At 39.1% G+C, this 19130-nt stretch overlaps 1 protein-coding gene across 2 annotated transcripts; it reads left to right on the top strand.

Moving 5' to 3' along the window:
* Positions 1-1819: 1819 nt before the first annotated feature.
* On the top strand, positions 1820-11078 carry rx1 (retinal homeobox gene 1). 2 transcript variants are annotated; one of them, XM_074635340.1, is made up of 4 exons: positions 1820-2617; positions 4055-4376; positions 7999-8252; positions 9683-11078. In XM_074635340.1, the coding sequence occupies exons 2-4, from the start codon at positions 4070-4072 to the stop codon at positions 10190-10192; spliced, it is 1071 nt and encodes a 356-aa protein (XP_074491441.1). In that variant the 5' UTR covers positions 1820-2617; positions 4055-4069; the 3' UTR covers positions 10193-11078. The 2 variants fall into 2 exon arrangements, with proteins under 2 accessions (XP_074491441.1, XP_074491440.1); XM_074635339.1 differs by having other exon boundaries at positions 1820-4376.
* Positions 11079-19130: the final 8052 nt, after the last annotated feature.

Consider the following 19130-nt stretch of genomic DNA (forward strand, 5'->3'; position numbering starts at 1 on the left):
CGTATCTTTAGATATGTTTGAGGCCACAGTTAATCCCTTTAGCGTCTTTAGAGTCTCAGCTGATTTCTGTGACATTAAGCCGTGGTCAAATCCACTGCTTTAAAGCTGCTAGCACTGGACACTTTTGTGCTCCAGTAAACAAAGAAACAACATCTAAGTATGTGATGATAATGAAGCCGCAGCAGGGCTTTTGTTTCCAGTAAACATAACGCATCACAACCTTGAGGAGTCTGTTTATTGTCACCGTATCAACATTGTTAAAGGCAAACAGCAGCTTTAAAAGGGACATGTCGAAGAAATACTGCTTCTCAACAAGAGGAGTTTTACTGTACAATGTTTCCAGCCCACTTTTCACTGTCTGGGCCGCTGCACTGAGTGTGACAGATTAACTGTTGCAGCGCCCTCTCCTCCACCAGGCCGGTACTGATCCAATACTGTCATCATCTGATGCCAGAATAATGGAGGTTCCTCCCAGAACACAAACGCTTTTGTTGTATTAATTAGTTGTTCAATTCTTTTTTTTTTTTTATTTAAATTTAAAAAAAAAAATTAAGTTCGATGATAGTGTTCCCTATAGCCTTTCTGACCACTGAGAAGGCCTGATGCATTCCTTTATATCAGAGTTTATTAATATTTTTTCAGCCAAGGACCCCTTACCAGATAGAGAATATACCCCCTCATGTATGTCCCTTGGAATAATTTAGCATTACACTTCTATAATCTTAGTTATGTTAAAAGAACAACACAAGAGAAATTAATTAGACATGTATTAAACATATTTGCAGAAGAGTTATAGAATTATTAGATTAGAATATAATGTATAAACTATTGTAGATTTTAAAATGAAGATATCATTCATTGAACAATAAAGCCTTTTGTTGAAAAAATAAATTGATTTGATAATTTAAATGAATGAATCTGAAAAATGTTGGCCGAGTGCCACGGACCCCACTTTGAGAATCATTGCTTTACATAACTGAAGAACGGTTTCTTTCATATGCGCCCGACTGAGTTATAATGTCATACAAATAGTGTTACTGCAGTATTTCAGAGTCGTTTTAGCTTTGACAAGAACTTCTATGAAATCTCTGATTGTTTTGGTTTATTTCTAAAGGATGAATTTTGAAGAGAAGCATATTCAATTCAACATACATCTCATATAGTTTATCACTCATAATGTGCACAAACTTAAGTATTTCAATATTTACCAAGATAAATAATAATAATAAAAAACAAACTGAGATACATTCCACTGTTACTAAAATGAATAAACTGTTGTTTTTTCTCTAAAATAAGTACCAAGTAAGCAGAGCAGGTAAACAGAGAATAAGGAAGTAGGTTTTGTTATCATTTTCCAGTTGCTCCTTACAAGCAATAATAAGCTGTTACTGTATTGTAATTTTAAAATTAGTTTTCTTCAAAATCAACCAATGAAAATATTGTAATTAGACATAAGCAGCATTTATTACATAGTAGAAGTAATTATCTTTCCAATTTACCTGAAATGTTTGTGTTTTTAAAACATTAATGACTATACAATTTAAGATTATTAATTTAAAAATAGGGTTTTAAAATTATGATTTTCTTTTATTTGTAATTATTTTTGTTAATAATTCTAATTCTATAATTCTAAATCCTTTTAAATATTGCAAAAATAAGATGCTGTATCTGGTTCCTACTTTATTTTTTAATAAATAAAGTTTAGTTTAGTTTTAGTTTAGTTAATAAAACTTGAGCATTTCTCAAATAAATTAATTTGTTCTTGTTCCAGGATGTCAGATTAGACAGAGATTGAACAAAGACAGATCACATACATCACAGAAACTACAATATTTTTAGGAGATTTAAGACAATCTTACTTAGTAATGTTATTCACAGTTTTGATAAATGAAATAAACATGACTTTGGTGAGATATTAATGTGAGAAAAAAATGTGCTATTATAAATTAATAGGTCAATAGTCTTTATGCTAATAGTAGTTTTTTATCTTGTGGGTTATCATTTCAAAGTCTCATTTTTTTCATGTAGTTCCACATAATGGGGGGGCTGGGTGTGCTTAGTGAAAACTTTCAGTGGGTCTTTTGTCTTTAAAACAATAAATTTATGAAAGAGAGTCTTGTCCAGGCTTCATTAGCCTGGGCCTCCTGCTGCTAGGGGTGAAGGGAAATAACATTTAAAACAATTACTTGAGCAGAAACCAGCTGCCAATCACTCTTACAGGGGAAGGATTCCAATTAATAACCTTCTCCTAATCCCCACGTTTCACCTCCTACGCCCCCTCAGCTTTGTCCACCTCTCCCTCCCCGTCTCTCTCCTCTTCCACTCTCCTCTCTGAGCTGGAGCGCATGGCGTCTGAACTCAGTTGTTGAATGCTTTTTTTTTGCATCGGGCGGCTTTCTTCAGTTGCACTTTATTGGGAGTGTTACTGTCAGTACTGTTTTGCTACATAGAGAAATTATTCAGAGAGATGCAGTGTGAGCAGAGCCGGCTGAGTGACTGCGAGAGGTGCACGTTCCAGATCTGGGAAGAGTGAAGTTGGAGGGTGAGCTGCTGAGAGGAAACAGGTGGAGTTCTGGCATCAGCAACTTTAACAGTTCAACATAATTACTTACAAAAGGTAGGCTCTACTACTGTCTCGTTTTATGGCTGTCAATGAACTTAAACTGTGTTACTCATCATGCAACTGGAGATGTTCTCAGTAGTGCTCAGTAAGTAAATCTCAGGATGCACTGAAACTAAATGACTTCTTTTGAAACTAAAGTATTTTTTATCAAAACTCCACAAACTCCTCAGTGTGTGAGCACCTGAATCTGCTATTTTCACATCTGTAGATGTGTAGATTTGTTTTTATTGCATAGCAGAACACAAATAATAGATAAACGAATGCAGAATCAATATTGTGCACAATACTTCCAATTGCAATCGAGTCAATTCACTTTACTTAATTTACTTACTGTATATTAATTAACGTCAATGTGCTGCACTGGATGTCCAAGATTTGGCCAAAAAAAAGGCTCTTTTTTCATCCTCCATCTGAGACTCATTTGTTTTTCAACAACATGCATTACTTTACCCAAATATGATATTATGTTATAACCTGTGAATTAATTGCTGTAAAGAAACAGTGCATATTGTAGACATCACATCCTAGAAATGGTTTGTTGATCTTTTAAGATTTGGATCCTTGCTACGTTACAATCTATACTTACCAAACATACTATTGACTAGAGCTGCAACGATTAATTGATTAGTTGTCAACTATTTAATTAATTGTCAACTATTTTGATAATTGGTTTGAGTAATTTTTTATGAAAAAAAAGTATTAATTCTCTGATTCCAGCTTCTTAAATGTGAATATTTTCTGGTTTCTTTACTCCTCTATGACAGTAAATGGAATATCTTTGAGTTGTGGACAAAACAAGACATTTGAGGACGTCATCTTGGGCTTTGAGAAACACTGATCATAATTTTTCACCATTTTCTTACATTTTATAGACCAAACAACTAATTGATTAATCGAGAACATAATCGACAGATTAACCGACAATGAAAATAATCGTTAGTGGCAGCCCTAATTGACACCAATAAGACACATTTTTGTTATGAGTTTACAGTATGTAAAGTAATGGGAGGCAACATTATGTGTAGAATGATATTGTGGCACTGGTGTGTCTAATAAAGTCTTTTTTAAGTTTTTTTATGAGAAATAAAAACAAATATTTGTTTTATATAAAAGGTGGAAATTGAAGTTCTTAGTTCATACTCATAATCAACACTGTAGAGCCATTAGTGCTGATCAGTCATAAAGAAAGTAAATACTGTAAGTATGGATTAAGAAGTAACTTGTGTGATTAGTGTCCATCGGCACGCTCTTCAGTAATTACTGCAGCTCTCAGGGTCTAAGGGATCGACTCTCGACCCCCTGCGACTCTGCCGAGGATAAGCAGGTTTAGATGGATGGACAGAGTCATCTAAGGTAAACCAGGTGATCTCTGGCCACTACTGTACCTTTAGTCCTTCACTTAAACCCCTCTTCCTCTTCTTCTGACTGCAGTGCCCACACGCTCGAATGCATTTATCACTGGATACCATGAGCATGGTGGACGACAGCTGCCTCTCGCCCAGCAACTTCCACGAGCTGGGGAAAGGTGGGGGCGTCGCTGTGGGGGGCCGCGTCCACAGCATCGATGTCATTCTGGGTTTCAGTAAAGACCAGGACCCCCTGCTCAGCCCTGCTGGGGCCCTGCGACCACATAAAGTGGACATAGACGGCCTGGTAGAGGCTGGGAGGCAGCAGGACCCCTCATCACACCCGACCTACAGCGGGCACCTTTCCTCTCTGAGAAACGGCAGCACAGAGCAGCAGCAGTACCACGGTGAGTCACACTGCTGCTGATGGTCTCCATCCTGACAATGTTTTCGACCTTTAAGAGCACTTAGTTTCACACCAGGTTGAGTTCCTTCAGTGCAGATCTGGCTTCAGAGTTTGTTATTGAGGATGAAGTTTATGAATCATCTGATCTTTTGCCTCAAAACATATGAGATGGTCAGGGATATTGATGAAACAGCAGGAGCTCTGGTGTTGGAAGGCTGGATGAGCTCTGGGTTCAGTGTTTCAGAGATTTGAATTGGATTAGATAGAATTGATTTTTGCTGCACTGAAGTTAGAATATCGACGCCTGTGAGCAAACATAATAAATCTTACTATACATTTTCTGGCCACCAACACAGATTCAATCTTTCATGGATCAGACTTATTTAAGAGCCAGGATCAACTTGTGATCTCATAAAAAACTTCAAAGGCTAAATTGAGGCTGAGTTTATACTGTTAACGTTGAAGTTTTTCACAAGCTAAGGAAGCATATCAAACAGCATGTATAACACGCAGAGCAGGCACTAAAAAGATATTATTACAATTTCTAGCTTAAAAAACTGTTTGTGACACAAATAGCCACTTATCTCTAAAACAAAAACATCCACAAAACATTTATTATTAAATATAATATAATGTTTGCATGTTGACAAATCTGCACTAAGTTTAAAAACTGCAATAATAATAATACATTTATTTATATAGCACTTTTCAAAACAGATGTTACAAGGTGCTTCACAAGACAACAAAAGCAGATAAATAAAGCAAAAATTAAGATAACTGTTAAAACAGGACATCACCGAACATATCAATAATAAAAAAAGTAGTAAAATGGTAAAACAAAGTGATAAAAACAAATATATATATATATATATACATAAATGTGTATAAATATATACATGCATACATAAACAGATGCATACATCATATACTGTATATACATACTTCACCACACATAAGCACATAAAAATGCATATACCTATACAGACATATAACATTGCGACCTTATATGAATGCCATCTTAAAAAATGTCTTTTCAAAAGTTTTTTAAAAGTGGATACAGATTAATTTGATTGAATCTCTATAGGAAGTCCAGATGGCAATGAAAACGTGTAACCAAACAATGGAGCATCATTTTTGGGATAATATGTTTGACAGACAGAGGAAACTGAAAATTAGAAATCTGACAATTTTAATGAGGGTCGGGCATCATTGGATCTTATGTGTTGGTGCAGCATTTCTGTGCAATTTGCAAAACCAGAATCACTGCGTTAGTCGCCATGTGTAGCCTGTTGAATGAACTGTGTGGGCTGAGATTGAGAGATAAATCACAGGACAAGATGGTGCAGGGGGTTTATGTCCCCAAGCCCAATCCCATCCCCTTGTGGAATTCCCCTAATCTTCTCTTCTGTGCAGATTAGATTGTACAGTAGTTCATTCGGGTGTTATTGTTATCGTTCTGTTTCAAAATCAAATTCATCATGTTTAATCTGAAGCTATTTTCACATAAAGGATCTGCCAGGTGGTTGGTGATTTTCTGGCAGAAACAAAAAAAAAAGTAATTTAAATGAAGGTGGGTATATCTTGTCCAGAAAAATGATTCAACTCAGTCACTCGTTTTTCTTGATTAACATACATCAACACCAATGACATCACTCTTTTGTATGTAACGACCCTGTGAAGTCAGCCCAGTTCCCCCTGAATGAGCAACTTTTTCTGTGTCAGTCGGCCCCCTCCTCTCCTCTCTGAGACGTTCTGCTGGCTGATAAACAGTGGGCAGCCTTCAGACCAGTGGCTGTGATGGGCTGACAGGCCAAGAGCTGGTCACTGAACCAGACCTGACCTCTGCCTTTGTCAGAGCCTGGCCTTTGTCATAGCTGCTTAATGAGAGGTGGATAAATGAACCCCTAAAGATCCTGCTTTGCCTCTGCTCCCGTTTGCCAGTTGAAAGACCACAATGACTCCCCCCTCCCTCCTCCTCCTTTATCTCCATCAACACATCTCAGTCACAGAAACATGCTCACATTTACATTTGTATACAGTCAGTTGTTTTACTGAAGCAGTGACAGGTGGACAGTGAAGAACAATGATCCCGAGAGAACGTAAAATACAAACTACTATAATCAGGAAAATTAACATTCAAACCAATTCTAGTTAAGCAAAATTTTACAGTATAAATACTGTAAATTAAAGCAGCTATAATCAACATTTTTACAATAACAATGTATGAAACGACAATGTGAAAGTTGTTGGCTCATATTGATCAACCAACAGAGAGTTATCACCCGAATCTTCAGCTCCCCTCAGCTTTATGGAGCTTTACAGCGAGTTTCAGCTTGTTTTCGGCAGCAGCAAAAAGCTAAAAAAATGTATTGCACACTACCTGCTCAGTACCAAACGTCAGACAGACACAGCTAGTGACAAGGCCTATTGAAGGAGGCTGGGACACGTGTCTTGGGGTATGAGGTATGATACAGTACATGCATAGTGTAACTGGAGCTGCGGTCGTGCGTTGCTATTTGCTCAATTTCAGTGCGTGCAGACCAGATTTTTACTGTTGTACCCCAAAGATATGACGCATTGATGACGTGGGACATCTCCTCTTTTGTTAGTGACTAGCTGGTGAACACAGTGGAGCATTTAGCAAGTGACTTATTTGAAATTTCAAATGGTAATTATCGCTAATTATCACCTAATTACCATGAAATTTGCGGATCTGTAAAATGAAGTGTTACCTAAAAGTCAATTTAACCTACTTTCTGTTACTGACAACGTATCCAACACAACCTGAATGATGTCTGGAACCTGATTGAGGTCTAGAGTAACTTCACGAGAGCGACTGATCTGATTGCCGGATCATCATCTTTGTACTTTGTTTAATTCAATTACTTCCTGGTTAGACTAATACAGTGAAAGACTTCATGAGTCTTTGTGTAATGTTTTCTGTATTTCTCTGGTGTTGAAAATTATATACAAAAATATTATGGAAGATTATGAATTAAGGAGGGAAATAACAAGGGAACGTGTTTGTCTTGAAGGATTATGAGGAGAGACAGTTGAAGTTAAATCCTTGTAGTGTCAGTAAACAGTAGCTCGTCAGTGGCTGCTGCTCACAAATGTTGACAGGACGAGGACATTCTCATGTTTTTTTTGTGGCTACTGCTTTAAAGATACTCATCTATACTGTTGGATTTAACTAAATTGGTAGTTTTGCAGTCCAGAATCAATAATAAATACTGTTATAATATTGTATGTGATGCTGTGCAAACAACAATGTAGTTTACAGTTACAGTCCATATAAAGAAAGGAAACACTCTTGTTTCCTAAGATCTTTTTGAGGACAGTTTACCTTTGGAGAAGATCAACACTGGAAACAACTTTTCTAAATCCGATTAGGAATGTTTTCGAGCTTCATTGAAGTTCAGGGGATTGCCTGCTTCACTGACCTACAGTAGCCTATTGTTGCAAGTGTCAAACTAATGTCTGCTCTACTGGAAAGTGGGAACTACATTCTTCATTTCAACTCACCACTCTGCTTTTGTTTTTTTTCTAAATTTTAGTTAATATTTTTTAACATATTGTTTTGATACTCACAATTAAAAAAAAAGTTCTTGTGTGCTGAACAGATACCGGCTTATTCACAAACAAGTGTGACGAGGAGCTGAGTGAACTGGGGAAGAGTGTAGAGAGCGATGAAGGCAAGTCTCCAGAGCCATGCAAGGACGAGCAGCCCAAGAAGAAGCACAGGCGCAACCGTACCACCTTCACCACCTACCAGCTGCACGAGCTGGAGCGTGCCTTCGAGAAGTCCCACTACCCAGACGTGTACAGCCGCGAGGAGCTCGCCATGAAGGTGAACCTCCCGGAGGTCCGAGTTCAGGTAGGAGGAACCACAACATCACGACATGAGTGTACAGTTATAGCAGTCAAGGGGCTTACCAAGGGGAACTTAAATTCACTCAGAGCATTTCACTAAGAGACAACTCAACAAAATAGCTTACATATGTATTTATCACACACAAAAATATATGTCAGTATTTATTATGGATGGTCTACCAGCAGACGTTGATCTTTTAATTGTGCGACAGCAATGACATAATTAACGGCGCAGAGAAAATTACCAGAGTAGTGGTGTTTTTTCATTTTGTCGATGAGCTCACTATATAGTCCACTATATAGAACTCCCTGGACAGTGAGAAGGGAATAGTGAATGAGTGAGTGATTTCAGACACAGCCTTAGCTTTTCTATAGTTTTCTCTTGGCCACTCCTTAATATATTACAACAGTAGATTAATCAGACAGCCACATCACAAGCTGACCCTTAAGGTTACCACCAAGTAACCTTAAGAGTTGAATTGGCATGTTTCCAAATGCTGAGGGGCTCTTGAGGACAGCAGAAACAGGCCAAGCTCTTGGCCTTTGGCTTGTCTGTATTCAGGTGAGGGAATTGTACTAAGTTACGCAAGCAGGGAGTGTGTTTCCAAGTGTTACAACACACAATGTCAACGTGATCTAGAGGTGTGACGACAAGAAGGTGTAGCCTTTAAACAGGACGGCGGCTTGTTTAGAGGAACTAAAGACTAGGCCTTGTACAGTAGGTATTTAATTACAACTTTGTGTTTTTGCAGCTATATATATCTTGATTTACAGGAACAGTATGTAGTATTTCGGGGGATCTATTAGTAGAAATGGAATATAATATAAATTTTCGAGTCACAAATTTGATAATTTAGACTCAACTTTACAAAATCAAAACAGACTTGCAACTCTACTTGGACTTTAACAACAGTGACTCGTGACTTCACTTGAACTCACTATGCCTTTTGACTTGAAAATTGATACCTTCTCCACCAAGTCCAAAGATTACGAAAAGTATGTTATTTAAAAAGTGTGCAACGAATCAATTCATTTCCTGAATCACCTGAATCACCTGAATCACCTGAATCACCTGAATCACCTGAATCACCTGACGTTAACGCATTTCATTCCCAGCAAGTCAACACTTAATTCCTCAGATCTTTTTTTTTTTTTTTTATTAAGTTCAGTCTCATTTATTTTAAGAAACTTGATTTAACAAATAAAGCTTTTTAATATACATTTTAAAAAGCATTCATGATTTTTGTAAATGTAATATATTATTACCTTGTTGGTGACGAGTGCATTATGACTTGTTTAGGACTCAAAACTCACAGTTTAGGACTTGTGACTTGACTCGGGACTTGAGTGCAAAGACTTGAGACTTACTTGTGACTTGCTAAACAATGACTGGGTCCTACCTCGGCTTTATGAGAACTTGTTTTTGTCTCCCAGGTCTGGTTCCAGAACCGCAGAGCTAAATGGCGTCGGCAGGAAAAAATGGACGCAAGCACCATGAAGCTCCATGACTCGCCCATGCTTTCCTTCAACCGCCAGGCACCGGTTCACACCAGCATGGGTCCGATGTCCAACTCCCTCCCCTTGGACCCCTGGCTGTCCTCTCCCCTGTCCAGCGCCACGCCTGTCCACAGCATCCCAGGCTTCATGGGTCCAGCTCAAGGCCTCCAGCCCAGCTACCCCAGCCACAGCTTCCTCAACTCCACTCCTCATCCTCCTCATCCTCATCCTCACTCTCATCCTCACTCTCTTCCTCACTCTCATCCTCATCCGTCCATGGGCCAGGGGATGCAGAGTATGGCTCCTCCTCCCTACCAGTGCACGGCGCCGTACCCTGATAAATACCCTCTGGAGGACGTGGACCAGCGCAGCTCGAGCATCGCTGCTCTGAGGATGAAAGCCAAGGAACACCTCCAGTCTATGGACAAGACCTGGCATCCCATGTGACCAACAAACATGGCATCCCATGTGACCAACAAACCTGGCATCTCATGTGACCAACAAACCTGGCATCCCATGTGAATGACACTGAGAAAGGGAGATGATGAAGTTGTTTCTTTGCGGGATTCGGGGTAACAGACATTGAGAAAAATGTCAGAAATATGGCAGAGACTTGTCTGATACCCACAGAGCAATGGAAATGGATTGTGAACTGTGAAAACTGAGGATTTTAGGACTTTCTTTGGACTTATTTTTATTTTTTTTCTCATCTCAAGGACATGAAGCAGACCAGTGAACTCTACAGTCTTGTTAAATTGTTAATTTTAAACCACCAATTACCAGACATCTGTTCTCCCTACGATCTAAAAGAGTTTAGCGTTGCCTTGGGTGATGTAAAAGCAAATGGTGACCATTGCACCACGGTACCAAGGAAATTTCTTTCCTTATCAATCACTTGTTATAACAAACCATAGTATCTTTACAGGCACGCTTCCCTTTGGATGAATGCATAGTTCCATCCATATTCATGAATAGCTTGTCAAGTGATGGCAGGTTTTCAGAGGTCACAAAATACTTTGAACTAGGGCTGTCAACGTTAACGCGATAATACCGCCTTAACGCAAAATCGTTTTAACGCTATTAATTTCTGTAACGCATTAATGCGATTGATCTTTCGGAGGTTGTAGCGAGTTCAATTTTAAAGCTAGAGTCAAGATACTGGCATTATATGAAACCAGAAAACCTAAGGAATCCACCGGCACCAACCATGTCATACTAGCTCGTCAAGAAAGAGGCTAAGTAATGCTACCAACTTACGCTACATCGTATCTTCAAAGGGGACGTCTGACCTCAAGATATGTGAATGAAAATGGGTTCTATGGGTACCCACGAGTCTCCCCTTTACAGACATGCCCACTTTATGATAATCACATGCAGTTTTGGGACAAGTCATAGTCAAGTCAGCACACTGACACACTGACAGCTGGTGTTGCCTGTTGGGTTTGAGTTTGCCATGTTATGATTTGAGCATATTTTATATGCTAAATGCAGTACCTGTGAGGGTTTCTGGACAACATGTGTCATTGTTTTGTGTTGTTAATTGATTTCCAATGATACATATAGACTGTACATACATTTGCATAAAGCAAACATATCTGCCCACTCCCATGTTGATAGTATAGTAGAGTATTAAATACTTGACAAATCTCCCTTTAAGGTACATTTTGAACAGATAAAAAATGTGCGATTAATTTGCGATGAATCACGATTAAATATTTTAATCGATTGACAGCCCTACTTTGAACGTAAGAAATGGCAAAATAGTTTTTAGTTTTTTAGGTGTTTAAACGTCCCTTGTGAAAGCTTTGTGTCAGAGGATGGCTGTCCATGAATGAGGAGTTAAGTGAACATGAAAATCACCCAAATATGGGGATTATTATTGTTCTCATCACTTTTCTGTTATTTCTGTCATCCATCAAAAACTGAGTAGGACAAAACATCCTACACTCAATCTTTTCTTTTTCCCATTTTTGCACCAAGTTTGTGTTTTTACTAATTAATCCAATTGTCGCATTTTCATGGGTCAGCTAATCAGAGTCTCAGAGTACTTTGTGAATGAAAGTCCAGTCTCAGTTTAATGTGAGAGCAGCTCTGACTGTGACTGTTAAACGCATGTCTCACTAATCTGTCGACTTGTAAAAAGATGTGTTGCTGGCTTTCAGCTAAACTCCCAATTATAGTTTGGTTGTGTTGCTACTTGCTGGCTGCCCAGTTTAGATATTTGAACCTAGATAACCTGGTACGACTGGAGGAAGACGACGGCCGAGGACCAGTGAGGCCTACTGTCGTTGTTTTAAATATACAGGGAGAAGAAAATCTCTCATTTATGCTGTAAAATAGATAATAGTTTGGTGGGAAAGTGAGCTAGAGTCAGAGATGTGATGGCACCTTTGAAGTGGCTGAGAATATACCAAAAATAATCCTGCACAGTTATAATCTTTTTTCTGAGATGCTTTAAAGAAGGAAGTATAAAAGAAAGGCTAGACAGCGGAGTAACCCTCTTTTTGCTTGAGTGGCTGTTGGAGGAGAAGACCTGTTGGCAGCTCAGTGTTGGGTGGCTGCGTGTACGTGCAGGGCAGCAGAAAGAGCCCTATGTGATGCGTCACCCCACATAGTTTCGTCTTTGTTCGGCACAATTGATCCAAGTGTATCCTCTTTGTCTGCAATTGAAGGGGCGGGCGGGGGGGACGGTCTCAGGCTGCACTAAATAGGCCCTTGTAACCATTTTGTCATGGAAGGTTTTTTTTTTTCTTTCTCAATCAAAGGAGGAGAAACATGGATTGTAGCTGCTACGGTCATTAGTGACACAATATTGGTCTTTTCCCATCTGTTACAGAGTCAAGCTCTGATTGTCTCAAATATAGAACCACAATGTGTTTCATATGAGCAGTAGAGCTACATAGATTTGGTATTTTTGCATCTACAGTACAGAAAGCATCTCACATAACTGAATATATACAGGCAAAAAAAGTTATATGGCCACTTTTTGGACTTTGTTATGGAACAAGAGGGAGAGAAAATCCTTCATCTTAAAGTGCAATTTCAGAATCCTTTTGATTTTTTTAAAAAAGGAGACAAATGTCCCCCCTAATTACCTATTGTATGGTTGATATTTCATTTTAATATGATGTGAAAGTTGACAGCAAGTCACAGACTACGGCAGCAAGAACAACATTAAGTAATTCCTGATTTTAAAACCTATTGTTGTACTGCTCAGAGAGGGAAAAACACAGTTATTAATCTGCTACTCGTCATTAATTCTCATGTAGTTTTTAATGTTGTTGGTTAGTGATGTTTAGACTCCCTATTGGACAATGCCAGGACCTCACACCATAGAGGAAATGAGGATTACCTTGCACAATAAGAGCTTCTTTAGGATGCTAATGTGATTTTGGACCAAGAACAAGCCAAAGGTTAGATAATGGACAAAAAATGCACTAGAAGTTTGACAGTTTTTGTAGTTTTTTTTATGTGAAAATGTTCAGGATATTTTCCTGTTTTGTTTCTTACATGTCCTAGTTATATCTGTCCTTGTGATCTCATTGTTTTCTTTTTGATTTTGTCTGATGTCCACATTCTGGAAAGAATGAAGAAAATAAATATAGTTTGATAGAATATGTATCTCCACTTTCTCACTGTGGTGCTTTCATGTTGACCTGTGCACTCATTCCCACACAGTCACTGTACTTTTTTCTTACCCCAGTAAGTCTAAAGAGCAGCCCAAGATTACTACGGTATAATCGTTATCATCTGACATACATGGGCAGAGACATTTTTCTCTCTTTTCCTCTAACACTTGTGCCTTTCTGTCATATAAGAGCTCTTTCTCTCTGTTTCACCCCTCCCAGTCCTCTCTGCTGCTCCATGGTTCGGTGGCAGGGTGCCAGCCTGTTAGGAAGATGAGACTCCAATCAATCAGCGCTTCCCAGGGGGGCCTCTGACCGCAGGGCCCGACTCCCTAATTGCCCCCAGGCAGGCAGGCAGGCCGGCGGGCTCAGCCGCTGCAACACATGTTCACAGAGGGACCGGTGCCGCCGTGCTAGCTGGCCTCCTCAGCGTGTGAATCACTTTCTTGGACAGATGGAGGCCTGGATGGAGCTCACTACAAGGGCCATATGGACAGGCCAGTGGATGTAACAGAGAAATGTTTTTTTGACATGTCCTGAAGTGATTAGATATGAATTAACCCCAGTTTGTGCCGCTCATGAATTACTATTACACTCGAGTCACAGGGCTGAGCATCTGATTTTCCAAAACTTAAATACTTGTTGATCTTTTATAAACCAAAACTGTCATTTAACAACACTTACTGCTGCTTTATTTCCAGAATCCTCAAAGACTTTTCTGACAATCTAGATGAAAATATATTGTCTGTTGCACAATAAAAACAATTTATTCATGTTTTTTTCGATTATTTTATATTTTCAAACAAAAGAATGTGTTAAAATGTTCTGTGTGACAAGTAGAGCTGTCAATGTTAACGGCGCTAATTTCTTTAACGCATTAACGCAATCAGTTTTAAAGCTCGATCATATGAAACTAGAAAACTTAAGGAATCCATTGGTACCAACCATGTCATACTAGCTTGTCATGAAGGAGGTTAAATAACGCTGCAAACTTATGCTAAATTTTGGCGAGGAAAAACTGGCATAGCCATTTTCAAGGGTTTTCCTTGACCTCTGACCTCAAGATATGTAAATGACAATGGGTTCTGTGGGTTCTATGGGTACCCACGAGTCTCCCCTTTGAGATACATTTTGAACAGATAAAAAATGTGCAATTAATTTGCAATTAATCACGATCAAACATTTGAATCGATTGACAGACAGTGATAAGGTCATATGTAATTTCCAGCTATCTGGAAAATGGGTTGCAACTGGTTAAAAATCTTTTTTCTCGTGCTATTTTTTCATTCAGATGTTTTGAGGAGTCTTTGAATATTGTGGAAATATATCCAAAATATTAGTACGTCTTGTTAAATGATCTTCTGGGGTTTTCAGGTATTTCTTTTTCAGAAAATAGGATGTTTGCTCTGTGACTCAAATGTAATGGTAATACATGAGAGGAGCAAAAGAAAAAGCATGTTATGAATCATGTGATTGAACTCGATCTGTAAAGAAAAACAAAAGAAAACTCATGTTTGAGCTCAAATTTCAAGGATCACACATTGCATTTTTCTCTGTATGAAGTGTAACAAGTGCACAGGTAACACAAGAGAGATTAACAACACTTTCACTACTTCTACATGTACATTTTTGTTTATCAGATCACATTTCATGGTGTTCTCAAAGAGATGAACAAACATTATGCTGAATGGATGAAAAAAGAAAGAAAAAATGCTTTGGACATGAAAGGATGAAAAGAGAGACGGAGAATGTGAGGAAGTCAGAGAGAAAGAGAGGAAAAAGAGGAACATTAAGAGAGAGATTAAGCAGGAGAAAAGTGTGGGAGTGGGAGAGAAAGAGGGAGAGACAGAGGGAGTAAGAGTGGAGAGGAAGAGGAGAAGGGAGGGAGGGAGGGAGGGAGGGAGGGAGGGATGGCTGCTCATCAGAGTTAATGATGTAGAAAATCCCCCAATTAGAGCGTTTTCCTGTGTTGCAGGATGAGTTCAGAGAGGGGTCCTCTGACAGCCCGAGGATTAGTACCCGGGCCGGGCCGGGCCGAGCCGGGCCTGCACAGACACTAACTAACTGCTGGACAGCTTGGCACTGCTCAGCTGGGGCCGGGTCGGGGCTGTAGCCACAGTCAGGGGCTCGGGGTAGGCATGCGTTTAGCCGGAGTGAGTGGCTCAAAGAAAAGCATGGGAAAAAGAGCAGTGGCGGATCAACATGGAGGAAAAAAAGAGTCCTAGTGGAGGGTTATTCTCAAATGTATTTAAAGTACGGCTGTCAATCGATTCAAATTTTTAATCAAGATTAATCAACAATGAATCGCACATTTATTATCTGTTCAAAATGGGAGTGGGCAAATATGCTGTGTTATGCAAATGTATGTATATATTTATTATTGGAAATCGATTAACAGCCCAAAACAATGACAATATTGTCCAGAAACCCTCACAGGTGCTGCATTTAGCATAACAAAATAATATAATACCCAATTTCATTTGCATATCTTGAGGTCAGAGGTCAAAGGACCCCTTTGAAAATTGCCAAACCAGTTTTTCCTCGTCAAAATTTAGCGTAAGTTTGGAGTGTTATTTAGCCTCATTGGCGACAAGCTAGCATGAGCCCGCTACAACCTAAAAATCACAAGTTGCGTTAATGTGTTAAAGAAATTTGTGGCGTTAACTTCAACAGCCCTAATTCAAATGTGAGCCAAATAAGATTTTAGCTGCTGTCTTTGTAAATTACTCGTTATCTTTATCTGTATCTATACAGAGCACCCACGTGCAACTTAATGCTTGTGAACACAAAGGCAGTTCCTGAACTTCTCAAAAAAATTTACTTATTTTCTAAAATTATTGAACAGGAACTGACAAAAGAAAACAGGTAAAAATGTTTCATGTTTCAGCTCAGTGCTCCTTGCTGATGCATCTATTTTTTACCTAATCTAATCTGGACATCTGGATTGTATTTAAAATCAATCTGTCCACGTACTGCTTGATGTCAAACAATAAATAAACACAGGAACACAGCTTTAATCCTCCTGACATAGTACTGGACAATAAATCTGAACATCAATCTGTCTCTTCTCACACAACGATGAAACGTAACCAACTAGAATGGCACTCGGAGAGCGCCGACCTCCACCCCCCTCTCCGTTCAGCTTGTGCCATCATCCACGTGTATTTTTGTTTATGTTCAGATCAGCTGTACGTAGTGGAGCATCGTTAAAACACTTCGTTCAAACTGGACAGAAACAAAATAAAACTCATATAAACCGTTGTCGTCGTCGAGTTTAATGTGAAAAAACGCTGATTCTACAGTTGTTCCCCTCCAGCCCCCGCTCTCTCTCTGTCTCTCTCTCTGAAGGAAGAAGGTGGGGTCATGCGTCATCAACGTGTCATCAGTTACACTGCGCATGTGTTGTACCCAGAAGTCTTAATGTTCTGGCTGAACATAATGCTTAAAAAAATTCCTGAATCCAGACCATGATCCGGATCGCCACCAAAATCGTATGGATTGTTCATTGTGCCACATGCCACCCGTCCAAAGAATTTCATTCAAATCCATCAGGAACTTTTGGAATAATCCTGCTAACAGACAGACAGACAGACAAACCAACACAGGTGAAAACATAACCTCCTTGGCGGAGGTAATAAGTATGTTTTATATAGGGTATAATCATCTGAAAATAAGAATTGTTGTGTTTTCGTTACCTTAGAATGAGCCGTTTATATCTACACAGGGAGCTGGTCCTCTTCACGGAGTCCGCCATGTTGCTCCGCCATGTTTCAACAGTAGCCCAGAACGGACAAACCAAACTCTGTTAACTTTTCCTGCTTGGGCCGGAGTCGATAAAGTTACTCGCTCCCGTCGCCGCTGCTCTCTCTCTCTTGCTTCACCACCCGCTTCCCACGTAAACAAACACACTCTACGCACTGGCTCTGCTCCAGATGTCTCCAGTAAAGCGCCATTCGCATTTTCGTGTTGGCCACTGTACCTCTCCGACACGCTAGATACCGCCAGATCCTACATGCTGGACCTTTAACTTGGACTACAGTAGCACCAAAAACCTAAAAACAACAGCAAATAAGTGAGGAAAATACAGCTAGCCTGCATAGGAGCAGAGCAATAGTATAATAAAACGTATGTTTCTCATAAATATCAGTAACAATATCGAAGCATAAAGGTGATCCATTCTAGCTTTTGCACATGTTTATGATTCTTTAAACTGTAAAGGTCACAGAAATAAAGATGTCAGTCTTCAAAATTAAAGGTTGTTGACTGAACTGTAAATAGGATGACAAGTAAAGCCCTAACTCAGACCTCTCAGTCACTGTGTTCATTAACAACAACTGAGTCCCTAATGACTAATTGATTAATTGTGCAGTCTATTATTTCGCTCCTGCACCCGAGTAGATCTGAAAGGGCCACGGCTGGAGTTAACAGTCTTAACAGAGAGACGCGTTCCTCGCAAAGGACAATAAGGGAAAATAGCGGAATTAATTGGGTTTGATTAAGAGAGCTTTTCAATGGGACACAGCTTTTTCGCATGACATAATTAGAGGTCAGTTAAGGGGGGGTGGATGGGGGGATTTGCCTGTTGGCGCCAGCGTTGTGAGGGTGTGTCTGTGAGAGACAGACAGACAGACACAGAGAGAGAGAGAGAGAGAGAGGGGGGTGCTTCCTTCACACTTGTAGAACTATGTTGTGTGTCTGATGTGGTACATTTCTATAGGCTCACTCACCAGAAAACACACAGTGAAGTTCACAGGGGGCCCTCTGTGTGTGATTATTATCACTACACTTGTCAGCATTAAAGACACAGAGCTCAGTCTTTTGTTATAGCGACATGATCATTAGCAGAGACAATGTTATTGTGTAGAGCAGGGTGGTGACACAAGAGGCATTCAGCAGTGTTTTTGGATGAGAACTAAACATGTAAACAAACTTTTTTTTACAGAGGTAAACACGCATATTATGAATGTATAATCCTGTTACAGTATAATCTTGAATAGGAGGATGTCACATCTAAAAATACATCTGAACTGTCATGAATCAAAACCTTCACGCCTGATTAGATTAACAAATATTTCATCACAAGTCTGCATCTGCAGTTTTTTTTCTCTCAGAACAGTCGTGATTTCACTGTTCTCTGTTTTACTGGGATTTTGGACAAACGGTGAGCCTGAAACTGTTCAGCTGGCATCCACTTTATTGAAATGTCCTTGAGCAAGGCATTACACTACCAGCTATATGACTCATGTTCAGTATTAGACAATATTTGGACATTGATGTATCATATTAGTATTGTTATTATTATTATTTACTTATAGTAAATAAAAGTAGAAATATTTAATTAAAAGTACAGATGTATAATCAGCAAAATATACTTTAAGTATTAAAAGTAAAAGTATTCACTATGCAGAATGGCTCCTTTCACAGTGTTATCATATAATATGATATTATTCTGTTTTTATCACTGACAAATACATGTAAGAGCATTTTAATGTAGTAGTCTGTCAATGTGGAGCCAATTTTAGATACTTTGCATAGACCATTTTACATTCCCAGTTTATTTCCTGTTGCAGTATGTGTGAATGACATCAGCTGACAGGAAGTAAACAGGGACCCAAGCTGTTGCCTAGCAACGCGATTCTGTTGAAACTGTCTATACTGTTGGGTATTATAATTGTATCATCATATACCATGTGTTTTTTTTAATGTAAAAAGTAACTAGTAACTATAAGTGTCTAGTAAATGTAATGGAGTAAAACATC

Source organism: Sebastes fasciatus, chromosome 5 (genome assembly GCF_043250625.1).
Source record: "Sebastes fasciatus isolate fSebFas1 chromosome 5, fSebFas1.pri, whole genome shotgun sequence".
Lineage (NCBI taxonomy): Eukaryota > Metazoa > Chordata > Actinopteri > Perciformes > Sebastidae > Sebastes > Sebastes fasciatus.

Excerpts from the sequence above, each read along its gene's own strand:
- rx1 (XM_074635339.1), top strand. The coding sequence starts at position 4,070 with ATGCATTTATCACTGGATACCATGAGCATGGTGGACGACAGCTGCCTC. Across the intron at positions 4,377-7,998 it reads AGAGCAGCAGCAGTACCACG|ATACCGGCTTATTCACAAAC; the intron begins GTGAGTCACACT and ends TGTGCTGAACAG. Across the intron at positions 8,253-9,682 it reads TCCCGGAGGTCCGAGTTCAG|GTCTGGTTCCAGAACCGCAG; the intron begins GTAGGAGGAACC and ends TTTGTCTCCCAG.